Source organism: Schistocerca gregaria, chromosome X (genome assembly GCF_023897955.1).
Source record: "Schistocerca gregaria isolate iqSchGreg1 chromosome X, iqSchGreg1.2, whole genome shotgun sequence".
In the NCBI taxonomy this organism is placed as follows: domain Eukaryota; kingdom Metazoa; phylum Arthropoda; class Insecta; order Orthoptera; family Acrididae; genus Schistocerca; species Schistocerca gregaria.
In genome coordinates this window covers 832,568,483-832,584,248 of record NC_064931.1, presented here as the reverse complement: position 1 = coordinate 832,584,248, position 15,766 = coordinate 832,568,483, and the positions used below count along the sequence as shown (strand labels likewise).

The 15,766-nt window shown below is 38.1% G+C and overlaps 1 protein-coding gene across 2 annotated transcripts in view; it reads left to right on the top strand.

Moving 5' to 3' along the window:
* The window catches only part of LOC126299339 (vinculin), a gene marked incomplete in the record, with an annotated part of 267,846 nt that overhangs the window by 88,419 nt on the left and 163,661 nt on the right, over positions 1 to 15,766 (top strand). For both annotated transcript variants that reach the window (XM_049991172.1, XM_049991173.1), the window contains 1 exon segment: positions 2,398 to 2,589. In XM_049991172.1, the coding sequence (XP_049847129.1) occupies positions 2,398 to 2,589 (192 nt within the window).

The window sequence follows — 15,766 nt, the reverse complement described above, 5'->3', positions numbered from 1 at the left end:
TTCTTGTAACTGATTTGATAAATTACAAGTAATATCTGCAACACAATGGACATCTGTATCTGCTAAAAGGGTAACTGCTTTACAGTGTTTGTTTTGTCAGGAAACAGTTCTTCAGTAGTAATTGAAATGCATCTCTTTAAATAATAACCATCAGTGAATAGCTTCCCGTGTTTCGTAATTTCATGGGCAGTTCATAAACTTACTTTTGCAATGGTTTCCTGTTCCTGAATATGTTTCCTAAAAAGTATTGTTAAAAATGAAGTCCACATTTCAGTGTTTGAATTTATGTTCACTTAACTTGTCCTTGAATTTCTCAAACTGTGCACCATAGTGGCAATGAATATTGTATTCTTTAAGAACAGCAATAACTTCATTACAGACACCTGGGTATGTTGCCTTTCTCAATAATGAAATTTTCATGGTCTACATTTCATTGAAGGTACAACACACTACATATTGCACACATATTACAAACAAAGAAAACTTGAAATAATAGCACACTATCACTGCAAACACTGCCAGTAAGTCACAGTTACCTGCAGCCAAAGTGCTCCAGTGGGATTTCCATGGCAGTATTGTAAGGACATCTCTGCAGTTATGAACAAGTGAAAGTGATGTTGATGTACTTTGAGTGTACAGTGTTCATAGCAGCACCTCGTAGAATTACATGAGCAGAAAGAATCGTGCACTACTCCTGTTCAAGCATGAGCCAGATTAAATCCCTTTGTAGCCCATATTTAGGACATCCCTGATCTGCACATTTTTTGTCTGCAGACTGCAAATTATATAAGAATAATCAAGTTTTAAAAAATACGGCTTGAATAAGAAATTGAATATTTCATATATTCACGATACATATGTTATGTATGAAATAGAGGGCAGAAAAGAAGGAAAAATTAAGGAGTGGGGTTATAGTTAGTGGAGCTGTTTCACCTTGCTACATTTCAAACAGAACACAATTGCTCTCATTGTGAACACATCCATGCTTTTTGTAATTCTTAAGTCACTCTCACAATCAGGTTTATATTTCAGATATTTTTAATCTTATATTTGCAATTTAGTAATTACACACTTCATACAGTTACACAGGTAGTCTTCATCCCAACAACCAGAGTACTGATATTTTTATGTTATGAATGGCCCTCCTGACCTGCTAATTTTACTTTGACTAGTTAGTATGTAACATATTCCAGTTTCTGTAGTTCTTTATAGAAGTTACATTCAGTAATTTAGTTTCCTAGTATTTGCCATTGCCTTTTTCTTTCTTTTTACTTGGCTCATTTTATGATCACTTGCTACGAAGTTTAAACTCGCTATGATATATTGGCAGAAAAATATAATAAAAGAATTTTGTTACTAGATGATCACTGTGTTGTCCTTGGCTGGTATGCTCAGACTGTGTATGATTTAAATTAACAGTAACAGTAGAGGTGTTTTTGTGAAGTCACACATCCTGTGTAGTGACTGGCTGGTATAAAAAAAAAAAAACCGAATAGACACCATGTTGATTTACTTGTTTTCCAAGCTAAATTGCCATATTTGGTTGTTTTAGTATATATGCTTACATAGTAGGAAAATATGCAGGTTAATTAATTGATGTACCACATTAAAGAATCCTCCAAAACACTTTCAATGAGCACTCTTTGTTGTGAAAAATTATGGGAAATATGACAACAAGAGATACAAGTAGGGTATTTTCACCTGACATTACATATAGGGCTTCAGTTTTTTGTGTAGGAAGTGAATATCATTTTTAAGGTTATATGCAATCCTCAGTATTAAAGGAGAAAGCTGGGCTCCAATTTCTGTATTAAATAACACTCAGCAACTAAAAGTAGCTGTCAGATTTATGACTTTTTATGTGAGAGCAGGGAAGATGCATAATTTGGTAAAATATTGTAAAAACTGGTAATTTCACTTTCCATTGCTAAAACTCCTGTTTCTTACGTTTTTTTGTGGAAACATCTTTTGCGCATTGGAGATGATGAGGCAGGGTCTGGTGACTGTAGAATGATTTTATTTCATCATGTTTTTGGGAAGATACAAACAACTAAGAAAGTGAGTTTTTAGCTCTTTGCCAGCTACTAACCTAAAACCAAAGGCACTAAGAGGTGAAAAAAGCCTTAGATACACTGACTGTTTGTAGTAATACATTAAACACATGCTGCAGATCTAAAAAAAGTATAAGATTATACTTTATAATTTTACTTTTAATTAGCATGAAAGTTTTCTTGTTGAGTTCTGAATCTGTTTCACAAGAGATGTATGAAATTCACAACATACATGTAAAATAATAGTAAGAAGCTTATCAGGAAAACTGCTTGCACTGTGGTTTCTGTTAACTCATTATTGGATTTTGAAGTAGCACACATTTTATATGACATATATGTTTTCTAGGAAAAACTGTCAGCATTGCAGTCACTTGTTGGGCGAGCTGTCCAGTCTGTGGAGAGATCTGGTGTCCAACAACCTGCTCACACTGTTACTGGGAGATTGGAGCAAGCAAGGCGATGGCTGGCAAATCCTGAGCGAGATGACCGTGGTTTGGGTCAGCGTGCAATAGCACTCATAGTTGATGAGGGCAAAAAGGTAATTTATTTATAAAAAAGGTAGGGTGAATGTAAATTTAGAATTTTAAACATTGATGTTAATATTACTCCATTTGTTTTACTCTAATTAGAGTTTCCTTTTCTAAAGTTGTGTAATAAATTCTCAGATGTGCTCTCAGGTTCAGTACATGTTTCATACCCCCCACAAAAACACAAGGTGGCAGGTGTTTTTTTAATCTATGATTTAGGAGAGGTAATACAGTTTTGGTATTTCCACATTTTTAAATGAAACTTTTTTGTGATTTCTTACATTCATTTGAACACACCAAAATATTACTGACTCTTTCAACAGTGTTGACATCGTATTGAAGAAAACAGAAGTACTGGGATTTATTCCCAATCAGCATGCAGAAGGCTTCAGATAATGTTAAAGAAACATGGAATAATGAGGTCCTTCAACACTACCAACAGCATACCAAATGTATGCAGCATGTATTTATATCCAACCTGTAAATGTTTTGACTAGCCTCTTATTCCCAATGAATCTGTCAAGTGGCCTTCCTTACTAATTCACTGTCTTTGCCTCTTAGTTTCCCTCTACAAATTTTATCCCACATTTCCCTCCAGTACTAAACTGATGATTCCTTGATGTATTACAGTGTTTCCTATCAGCCAGTCCATTCTTTTAGTCAAGTTGTGCCACAAATTTCTTTTTCCTTGATTCATTTCAGTACTTCCACATTAGGTACACGATCTACCCATCTAATCTTCAGCATTCTTCGGTAGCACCACATTTCAAAACCTTTTATTCCCTTCTTGTCTGAAATGCATATCGTCCACATTTCAGTTCCATGTAAGGTTACACTCCAGACAAATACCTTCAGAAAAAGACTTCCTAACATTTACATTTATTTTCAGTTTTAACAAATTTCTCTTCTTCATAAACACATTCCTTGGCATTGCCAATCTACATTTTATATTCTCTGTACTTCTGCCATAATCAGTTATTTTACTGCCCAAACAAGAGCACTCAGCTATTATTTTTAAGATCTAATTTCCAAATCCAATTCTCTCAGCATCACCTGATGTAATTCGACTGCATTCCATTATCCTTGTTTTGCTTTTGTTGATGTTCATCTTATATTCTCATTTTGAGACACTGTCCATTCTCTTTAACTGCTCTTCCAAGTCCTTTGTTGACTCTGACAGGACTACAGTGTCATCGAAAAACTTCAAGTTTTTATTTCTTCTCCTGGACATTTATTTCTTTTCCAACTTTTTCTTTCAAACTCTGAAGGTGTCAGGGGTAAAATAAAGGGAGTGAAAGGCTATTTACGATTTGTACAGGAACCAGATGGCAATTATAAGAGTCGAGGGACATGAGAGGGAAGCAGTGGTTGGGAAGGGAGTGAGACAGGGTTGTAGCCTATCCCCAATGTTATTCAATCTGTATATTGAGCAAGCAGTAAAGGAAACAAAAGAAAAATACAGAGTAGGAATTAAAATCCAGGGAGAAGAAATAAAATCTTTGAGGTTCACCTATGACATTGTAATTCTGTCAGAGACAGAAAAGGACCTGGAAGAGCAGCTGAATGGAATGGACAGTGTCTTGAAAGGTGGATATAAGGTGAACATCAACAAAAGCAAAATGAGAATAATGGAATGTAGTCGAATTAAATCAGGTGATGCCGCGGGAATTAGATTAGGAAATGAGACACTTAAAGTAGTAAATGAGTTTTGCTATTTGGGGAGCAAAATAACTTATGATGGTTGAAGTAGAGAGGATATAAAATGTAGACTGACAATGGCGAGGAAAGCGTCTCTGACGAAGAGAAATTTGTTAACATCAAGTATAGATTTAAGTGTCAGGAAGTCGTTTCTGAAAGTATTTGTATGGAGTGTAACCATGTATGGAAATGAAATGTGGACGATAAATAGTTTAGACAAAAAGAGAATAGAAGATTTTGAAATGTGGTGCTATAGAAGAATGCTGAGATTAGATGAGTAGATCACATAACTAATGAGGAGGTACTGAATAGAATTGGAGAGAAGAGAAACTTGAGTAGAAGAACGGATCGCTTGGTAGGTCATATTCTGAGGCATCAACAGATTACCAATTTAGTATTCCAGGGCAGTGTGGAGGTTAAAAATTGTAGAGAGAGACCAAGAGATGAATACACCTAACAGATTCAGAAGGATGTAGGTTACCATAGGTACCGGGAGATGAAGTAGCTTCCACGGGATAGAGTAGCATGGAGAGCTGCATCAAACCAGTCTCTGGACTGAAGACCACAACAACAACAACAACAACAGTAGTTCAGTAATATTCACACCTGTCAGCATCTGCTTTTTTTGGAATTGGAATTATTATGTTCTTCTTGAAGTCTGGAGGTATCTCCCCTGTCTCTCACGTCTTGCACGCCAGAGGGAATAGTTCAGTCATGGTTGTCTCTCCCAAGGATATGAGCAGTTCTGCGGGAATGTCATCTACTCTAGGGACATTGTTTGAACTTAGGTCTTTCAGTGCTCTGTCAGATTGTTCTCGCAGTATTGTATCTTCCATCTCATCTTCATCTATTCCTCTCCCTTCCTGCAATATTGACTTGAAGTTCATTTCCCTTGTATAGCTCCAGTACGTATTCACTTCACCTTTCAACTTTCCCTTCTTTGCTTAGTACTTTTCTCCATTTGAACCCTTGATATTCATAGAGCTGTTTGTCTTTTCTCAAAAGGCCCCTCTATGCATTTTTACATTTTATCCTTTCATCAATTAAATTCAGCATCTCCTCTGATATCCAAGGATTTATAGTAGCCTTTGTCATTTTATTAATTGGACACTCTGCTACCTTCACTATTTCATCTTCTGTCCTATTCCTTTGCTCTGTCAGAAGCAGATACACAGTGCTGAAGCCTCTGTGACTTTCAAAATTATGGTAAACTGAATGATCAATTGATATGCAGTTTCACTTAAATCTTCAAAAGAGAGTTTTTTGGTTTGTCTTCTTCAGCGTTTTGATCTGAAGAGCACTGATAACAATTTGTAATGAGTTTTCTCATTTGTAGACCTGATCCACTTTAAATCTAAAGCAGGTTATGAGCTACATTTAGTTTTAATTTGGGTTTGTTAAAAATCCAAATAAATTCTTTTAACTGTACAGTTTAAATTATCAATCAAAAAGCTGGGAAGAAAATTGAAAACTGGGGAGCTTATGGATGACAGAAGCAATAACGTGGAAACAAAAATACTCACTCCAATAAATCGTCAAGCTAAAACATCTACACCTAGTACTAGACTACCCATAACATGGAGTGTTTACTGCGGCAGGGGAGGGGAGGAGAGGGTGGGGGACACATTGGAATACGTTACAATGGTTGGAAAATCTCCTATAGACAGCTTGATGTACTGATTGTTTTGGACAAGTATCTGAAAGACCTTAAGCACTAGGTTTCTGTATGGCTTATAATTTCTCAGCACCTGATTGGCAGAATCTTTGAAATACAATTTTTATAACCAGCATCACAAGTGTCTATCCTATGGTACAGGTTTTAGTTCTTTCCCGGCCATCCTAAACCTATTTATGAATGATTTAATGAGTAAGATAACAGTTCACTGATAACAGCTCAGTGATTAGTTGAGGGGCTGAGTTGCTGATAGACACAACAAGAAGACTGGGAACTTGGTTAGCTTTTGGATAACAATTGTAGCTGTACAGGCGTGTGTGTGTGTGTGTGTGTGTGTGTGTGTGTGTGTGTGCACGCGCAGGAGGAGGGGAGGATTCTTCTGAAAGCTAAAAGAGGATCTCAGTCTTGTGTTAGTAAACTTGTTATAAATTTTGCTTTTCTTGGTCACAATATAACGTAATACCATGCATTATATTCTAATCAAGACCATTAAACATTTTTATAAATAATGCATGTTGCTGTGTCTCCTCACCTAACAATGTAAGGTTTTACAAATTTTGTGAGTTGTTACCTTTACTCCTTAAATTATTTATATTCCATCGGTGACTTTCCATTACCATATATAAACCTGTCTTTGTTAAGTTACTAAATGGGAGGAAAGTTCATGATAATTTGGGGAAAATTGTAAACATGTAAGCAAACATGATTCACTGGTGTGTGGCACGTCTCATAGGTAGCTTGGTAGCTAGTGCTTTGCTTCAACATCTATTCACTATATTGATTCGCATCTTGCCTTCAGATTGAGACTTCTATCATATTTGCGATCCATGCCATTAAGCTAAGATTGCCATGCACTTAATTGCCTTAGGCCCACTGTTGACATGTAGTTTATGGAACACATTGTGGCATGGCAAGCTGCCCACACCCCCAGCCTCTTTTTCTAAATAGTTTGAGGTCCTTTTCCAGTCATCCTGACTTACTCTTTCTGAATATGATTTAATTACTACAATTGAATTTATTATGTGTCAAAGCTATGCTTATCTTAAGGCATCATAGTTGTATTAAAGAATTTTAAGTGCAAAAAACTTTAAGTTACTGGTGTAATTATGTGTAAGTTTTTAGGGTTCCACAAGATGCAGTACCAGAGTCACAGGAATAAAAATGAACCAATTTTTAAAATTTTGAAAACTCCCTTAATGCTCACAGTAATTCTCTCAGTGTGTGTACTCACCATGCTCACCTGTTCCCCTTCCATGGGAGCCATGTACAGGGCTGAAAATGAGATAACAGCTACAATCGATAGCAAGAATTTGGGGCTTCCATGAATATGTTTGCCGACATTTGGTGGGGCCTTATTCTGTTGGGGTGCTTTTTAAATTGGAAAAGAAAATCTTTCAGAGTGACCAAAAAGGAGCAGTGGTTACACTTTCAGAAGTTTCTAGACAAAAGCAATAATAAGTTTTTGTATGATAACTCAGATTGGTTACATGATAATTAAAAAATGAAAAGGTCCTTAATCGTAATCTAGGAGGCGAGGGTCATGCATGGAAGGTACCATATTCCAGTGTGTTTCAGCCATGATATTCGCCTGATGGTTGCTGCTCGGGTATTGCTTGTGATTGTGATTTACAACATCTACAAAAGCTCTGGGTATGTAGAACCCAAATAACAAAACTGATACTGATCGGACTTAGAGGAACAGATATAGCACTAGGAATAATCACTTGATGTAGGTATTCCTTAGTGTTCCGTTCGACAGTATGTGCAGTTGCATGATCGTTGATAGTCTTTAGGAGATGAACCTTGGTTATTTGGTAACACAAGCAGGCAAGCAGGATGTCAGGGTGAGGCAACACCAGGGGGGCTCCAGGCAGGTAGAATAGAAAGGGTTTAATACTAGCATTGTGTGTGTGTGTGTGTGTGTGTGTGTGTGTGTGTGTGTGTGTGTGTTACATGGGCAGCCAGTTTAACAGTGGGTGTGACTGTATCACAGGAGGAACTGTTAAACCGAACTCCACTGTCAGCCAAAGTAACCCGATAGGTCTGAGATATAAACACATGAGCACAGCAAGGTATAATCACTATAATGGGTTGTGGTACAAAGTATAACACTGAATCAAGGTCCTTATATCACGACAACAGTGCAATGGCAAGGAGGTGTTTTAGTTTCCTGCAGGAGTAGCGCATTATCAGTTGCTTACCTTAGTTCCAAATTGTAAGGTAGAACACAGGTAGCAATTAGTGTGAATGCATGATTGAATAGCATCAAGTGGAATAACCGAGTGTGTTTGACAGTTTGTGCTAACCATTAAAATATCACTGGATTGCTAGTTCTAGACAGTTGCTCAAGTGACTGGGAAGGAATGAAGATAGTAGCATTTGAATTCACAATTGGCATGAGTTACAGGTATCAATATCTGTACGTTCAGCATGGATAGGGATTGTGACAGTTGTTTACTGACACTTGTGTAGTAATATGGCAGAGTTGTTGAATTCCATATGGGCTAAATCATCTGCATTGGTGTCGATAAATGGAAATAAATATTTTTTAGCATCTGCAGGAAAGTTTCACCACTGAATGGTAGTATGCGTATTGACATGTACCTGAGTTGCGTGCATATTGTATAACAGGATTTGCAACACCGCGGTTACTTCCAAGGAAGCAGTTAGGTTTGACAGTTCACTGTACACAGTGACTATCTCACGTTGGGTCAATTTCTTAAGTTCCTCAATTGTTGATCATCTCAGTAGCTACACTCCAGGAATGTCTGGTAGAGGCCAGAAGATTACCTTCAAATACGAAAGTCACGCAAGCTGGTGTACAAAGGTCTCATGATTTTAATCAGCAAAAAATATAGCCTGATGGGGCTGTGTTCAAACGATCAGCATCATGTTTATGACATGGCTTTGCCTGCATTGACCAGGTGTGATGAAGTGGCATGGCATTTGAAATACTCACAGTTATTCTTGGATAACAGCAAGCATCTGTTTAATGTCACATAGTGTATGAAGCATTAAGCTTTGAGCTGATCTCCCTAATAGAGGCCCACATGCTATCAAGCGATTGGCAACCTTTTGTAATGGTACTACTTCTTTTAGTAGGCCACTATTATGACCATTGAGGGGTGTACAGCAAATTGTCTAACCATTCAAACCTTATACCAGAGGGCAAGGGATGGTCCTGAAATTGTCTAGTACCCACGAAAGTAACAAACATAGTAAATATGATATAGCACCTCATGTTTAGTGCTGGTGACAAATGATGAAAGTACTGCAGTGTGAGAAACTCCAGTGTGTCTGAGTAGCACCAATTTGCAGTGCGCCAGTGGTGTCGCTAGCCGGCACAACTCTGACTACCTAGAATACGATGACACAACATGTCACAGTGAGAAAATCCTATCATTGTTCCATGTTTGATGATTGTTAAACTGATGTAAATGCATGTCCTGCATAGGATAGCTTGAAATAGACAGAAAATTGTTAGCTTTGCACTGTTATGTGGCTAACAGTAGTGGCAGTGTTCACAGGATGTCAGTGTAGTACATGAAGGACTCAATTAGTGACTGAATCTTCACAAGATAAAGTACATTCATAGCATGGTGGTGGTGAACTAGGTCAATAAGCGAAGATGGATTGAAGTCACAATAGTTAGCACTCACAGGGAGGCAGCTGAGACAGTATATTGTCAGAGGCTAGGAATCCCAAACTTTGCTCAAGTTTACAAAAATGTTGCTCAATTATGAAATAGGTAGAATAGATTTGTAATGAATGACTAAGTAATGAGGATCTTGTTTATAGGTATTGCCAATAAATTCAGACTTAAATGTAGAGAAAAATGTAATAAGGATTTGAGGTGAGCTAAGAAGGCAATTGTGATCAACTCATAGCAGTTTTGGTAATCCAGTATATTGCACATCTACACTGGGTGGCCTTCTACACGAAGAACCAGAAACCAGTGTTCACAGTAGGAGAATAAGGTGTATGTGATTATGGGGGATTGGTCAGTTTTTGAAAGGGTATCTAATCTTAGATCTCAGAACTACTCAGGGACCTACTTTTTTTAGTCAGTTTCCATTAGTACTGATCAAATCAGCAGTGGAACACAATGACATTACTCTGAAAAGGTAGTAATCATAGGAATATGAAAAGTGACCCTGAACACGAATGACAAACTTGAGTGATGATAGAATATCAGAATGTCTTCTGTTAAGAATATGCAGTGAAAGGAGTGCCTGACAAAAATTTCAGTGTTGCACAAGAGATCCGTTATGTTGTAAATCAGAGTGAGGGTGCAGTTGTCTGCATAACTATGAGGATGTACTCAGTGACTTAAAGTTATTAAATTTGTCTTGTGAAGCCATAGATATCTATTTCGTGGCTACAAAGAATTATGTCTAAGGATAAAGATGTTAAAAAAAAACATGTAAACATCATGGCCATTAACTCTTAAAAGTAAGAAACACTAGGTAACTACCATCAGATCTCATGGGAACAACCTCTCTCTTTCACACTTATGCACGTGAATGGCTGCCATATGATAGGGACTATAGTGCGACGCCATGTATCAGAGTGCACTCGTTTTTCAGTAGCACAATTCAGTAAGGAGAATAATAGATACCGCTATAGTGTGTATAGTATGTGCTTCCTTAATAGGCATAAAATAACAATCACTAAGTATTTCGCAACAGGAGGGGTAAACCTACAACTGGGAGGCCCCTTGAAGTACTTATTTCCAATAAACACATAAGGAATTATACATTCCATGTAACCTCATTGCATTTACTTTCCCATACATGGCTGTGCCTAACTACAATGAAATATACCAGTCTTAGTAATATTCAGTTCATTATATGATGTGTAGAGATATGGATAACTCACACTCATGGCTAAGCTCAGAGGGAAGAAGGAAAGCTCTCACTTTTTCTGGGGCGAAATGTATAAAACACAATACAAAATAGCAATGCAGAACTCAACAACTGTAAGCTAGTACAAGTGACATATATAAAAATAACATGTATTACCAGTAACCACAGCAGCAGAGGGAGCTGTTAGCTCATCACTATTATTTTCGGAACAATCTTTTACTATTTCCTACTTTTCCTATCAGAGTGAAGGTACCGTGAACATTTGACTCACATGTGTGAGATGGCTTGTGTATTAATACCATGTAAATCAGTGTGAAACTCAACATTGCTTCTTGTATGTTTCTACTAAGACGCTATCTTTAACTAACTACCTACACCTTTTCAGTGTCTCTCTCACGTGCTTCTTCCGGTTAGTTGATAGCGTCATTGATTCTACCAAATTAGTGTATAGTGCATCTTTTCTACAAGTAGGTTTTGTGCTGTGCCTCAGCTCTCACTTGCATAGCTTTGTAACTGTTGTGCTTATAGTCTGTCGACCTACTTGTCAGGCCCTATTTTCCATTGTACTGGGTCAGTGGTCTTGATGCAGTAGCAACAGCAGTGTCTTCTGCGACAAACTTATCCTTGATGGTCATGGTTTCAGGTGTTGTACAATAGCTGATGACTATGTAACCATATCTTTTGAAAAGTGTGGCATCTTGCTGAGAAAGATGCTTGGCAAAACATGTTGTACTTCATGCTAGTTTCCTGTTCTTGATTCAATGAGAACGTCTAGCGTTTTGCCAAGTTAGCTGACTGAAGTCCACTTTCTGGTGTTGTCACACGCTTTCTTCGTGAAGGTAGTGAGCTCGCTCATGAACTGACCTTCATGTATGTTTCAGCCATGTACATTGTTTGGTGCTATCATGCACTGTGTAGTAAAGAAAGGATGCATAAAAGTGAACATATTGTGTCAACCATATAGTGGAGTGTCATTACACCTTAGGTTTGGCTGTTAGTATTTTGTTGTTAGGTACAAAGTGTTTCCTAGTATTGCATAATTTGTCTAGCAATAATATGGGATACAGTGGGTAGTTTCACTATTCTTGTCTGTACTGAAGTTTCTGATAATTGTTTCAGTCTCATTGTGAAGGTCTTCAGACTTCACTTGCATTCAGTAGCTTAATGTGAGGCCTAATGCCTCCTAAGGCTGGCTTCCTTTGGCCAGAGAACATGACAGTAGAAAGACACAGTGGGAGTTCCTTCTACAAAGAGAGGCATCTGGCAAGTTTTATCCCTGCAGTTGCATGGCCTGTAACTGTGTCTGAACAAACAACATATAGCATTCTCTGCAGGGTGGGTCAAGCAAGAAAGATGGCAGAGTCGCAGCGTGGTGGAAACTAGTTGGTGTACCAATTTTTCCTAACCATTTTCAGTTTGCAAACAAAACTCTTCCCATAAAATGGGAGAGAAATGGTGGATGCTACTTGAGGGTAGGCTCATTAATAAGAAATACTGCAGTGATCCTTAAATGGGTCACATACACAGATTTTAGCAGATAAAATTCTTAAATCAGTTGCATGGCGTCATTACAGTGGCAGACATTGTGCACCTGTGGCATAGAGTTGCTCCAGATCAAAGCTGTGGTATGTGTGTCTCAGCGGTTCCTTTCAGCACACCCGCGTGGCTGACCAGTGGCAATATGCTGATCAACCACAAGTGCAGTGGCTGTGGCATCACAGTAGGGCATATAGATATTTCTTCTGGTTGTTCAATGCTTACTAAGTTGATATCCAGGTTGGATTGGTTACATTTATACTGTTCTTCCATCAAAGATATGTCAATTGCATTTTTGGTGGTTTCCACTAAAAATAATGACTAACTGAGCATCTGCCCTTGGCATGGCAGATTTGTCTCGTAAAAAACAAGTTAGATGAAAGTTACAGAACAGTCTTCAATTATAAGTGTAGTATGAGGGTTAATATAGAATCTAAATTCAGACAGACTTCGGACACAGCTATAAATTTCATTTATGGAATTTGAATTGCATCGACATAGCTACACAAGTTCTGGGTATTTGCTCTTCTCCCCACATAACAGGCTAGATATGGAAATGCATATCTTAGTGGTGCTTTGCTAACAGATGAACCTCCACTAATTACCCCTGTTATGGATGATAGATAAGCCCCCCAACCTGCAGGATTGGCAACAGCTTAAGGTCATGACAGGGATGCCAAATTTGTCAGTGTTTTCATGGAAATGTAGGGAGCAATATTCTGCATAGCCAGTGGTGTGGCTGGAATAAAGTCATGTTTAATGAATCAAATGAGGGGATAAATCCACGTTTTGCAAAGATCTTCATTACTCAAGGCATGTGTGTGTTTATATGAGATCCTCATAACAGTTTGTAGCCGGAATGAGTAAAGTTCAGTCATATCATTATGCAGATGTACTCTGAAGAATCAATAAATTCACTCCATCGGAAAGTAAATAGTGATGATTGCCATTACATAGATTTCCGAAACAGTATAGAGCTATGGCCACAGTCAACACTGAATAACTTAGGTATGACCGTTTAAAGGGGCTATTTAACTAGCAGGGTAGCACTGAGTATTACATAAACATTAGTGAGTAACCAGAAAGACACCAGTGTTACTTCATTGAAAACAGTCCTTTCCCAGTTAAGTCAGTTCTAGAAAGATTAAACATCAATTGAACTAATAGGCCATACAGTGGCATGCACAATCTTGTTTGCCCTGATTGGCTGAGCCTCAGCTGCCAGGCATGCCTTAGACCAATGGCAGAAGTCTGCTATTAGGTCTTTTTCTTTGACTTTTGATTTCTCCAAGAATCCAGCAAAATACTTCCTTGGTGTTTTGACCACCTGTTTGCCTGGCCCACATCTGTTGGATCATATAAACCTAAATATTTGTGAAAGTTATAATACAATGAATAAATTATTGGGAATGGATGAAAATTAGTCTGTGTATGGCCTATAATAACAGAAAGAAAGGATTAGATGTACCAAACAATAAAACTACAGTAAATGATCAAATTCAATACTTGCATTAGCTGTCATGCCCCTACACTTAATGGCATCAAATCGAATAAGGCTGTGAATGCCTCCCTGAAAACTATCACTGCTAATAGTTTATTTAGTGTCAAAGTTTAGATTTACGAGTTGTTGGACAAATATTATAATTGCATGCTGACAAAAGCTCATATGTCCGGTGGACAAGATGTAAATTGGATGGTCAGCCATGGTATAAGAGACTCTGAAGTGCAGATAGTCTTCAGCATCTGTACCAGACCAGATAGGACAGGTGAGAACAATGGATCCCCATTTGGGAGGATGGCTGCTTAAATCCCCTTTCATCAATCCAGGTTTAAGTTTTTCTTGGCATCCCTAAATTGTTTAAGACAAATGCTGAGGTGGTTCCTTTGAAAAGGGCACTGCTTAATTCATTCCCCAATCATAGCATGTGTTCAATCACAGATAAGAAAGTATCCTTAATTTTCCTTTCTTGTTTGAACAGTCCTCATGACATGTGATTGGCATTCTCCTGCCTGATGACAGCTTTAGGAAAATGTTTAAGGATGGATGCCATTTTGAAGTCTTGATTTATTTGATTTAGTGGTCTCATTTTCCACCCCTGGGGCATGTTCGTTGCATGTATCACAATTCTCAGCAGTCATATCTGTTAATGTCAGTTGGGTGCATGGTTTACCTGTTCACCTCAGGGCTGTAAAACACACAAAAGAGAGAGATAACTAAGTCGTGGTGACTCACCGTCAGCCAGACGGAACACACTCCCTTTTTCATAGCATCAAAATACTTCACCATACTAACTTTTGACACAAAGCTCCTACTTCCTACTGTCAACAACAACAACAACACCATGCACAACTGACAGAATAGCAGTGCCAGAATACCAATCTTGAAGCCAAGAAGAAGTCGAGCCCAACTTATCCACTAAGAATCAAAACTACTAATAGTTTTTGCACGATTATTAGTACTGAGGAAAAGATTAAAGAGCATAATGACAGCTCCGACAACAATCCACATCAGAAACAGAATCAACCAAATGAAAGGACATGGCTATAACACTAAGTACTGTTAATGGCCACTTATTTTTCGTGATCTTAAAGATGCAGGTGTCTGTGCAACAATGTCGGGCCGTGTCCTATATGCTCCTACCTCATACCCTAAGCCAAGTTCCACAAGAAAGTGAAGTACGGGGTTAAGAATATTTAAGAGTTCTGTGGAATAAAAGTCGGCATTTCAAGAAACCAATTTTGAACAAACTATTCCCCATTAACTGACAAAACAGTTCTGAACCAATGCATTATACTGTTACTAGCCACTATTGCAATAAACTGCTGACAGTTTTAAGGATGGGTCTCTTCTCTATTCCACCTGCGTGCCATGAGCTGATTTCAGTTGTGTTTCTGGCTGGAGTCTCTCAATCTGATAGCTGATTGTGTTGGCTGATGATATGCTGGACTGCATTGCTGGAGGCTGAGATGAATGGTGGCAGCCCTCTGAAGCCTCATCCGCTGTCCCAGATCACTCACCTCATAATGTGCAACTGTCACTGTCAACAAATCTACCTGCGTCTCCCAGGCAGTTCTGTCATTAGCAGTGACTGTAGCATCACATCCTCCAAGCCTTCCACCACCAATGGACCCTCCCATTCTTTAGTTTCTGTTATTTTCAGCCAACTCTATCTTTAATATATTGAACTATTCCTCTGTTCAGAAAATAATTTACATTCAGTATGTACAAGTTTAGAACAGTCTCTACTCTTTGACAGTACTAAATTTAACATTGTAAATACCCTGTAGTTATTTAAGCAATATACTGTTTGAAACCTGCTTGCTACCTTTCCACCACTTGTTACTGGAGTGATTTGTGCCTCCTTGCCATTGTTAACAATTCCATCGTGAATAAGCCATCCTTTTTACCCCCTT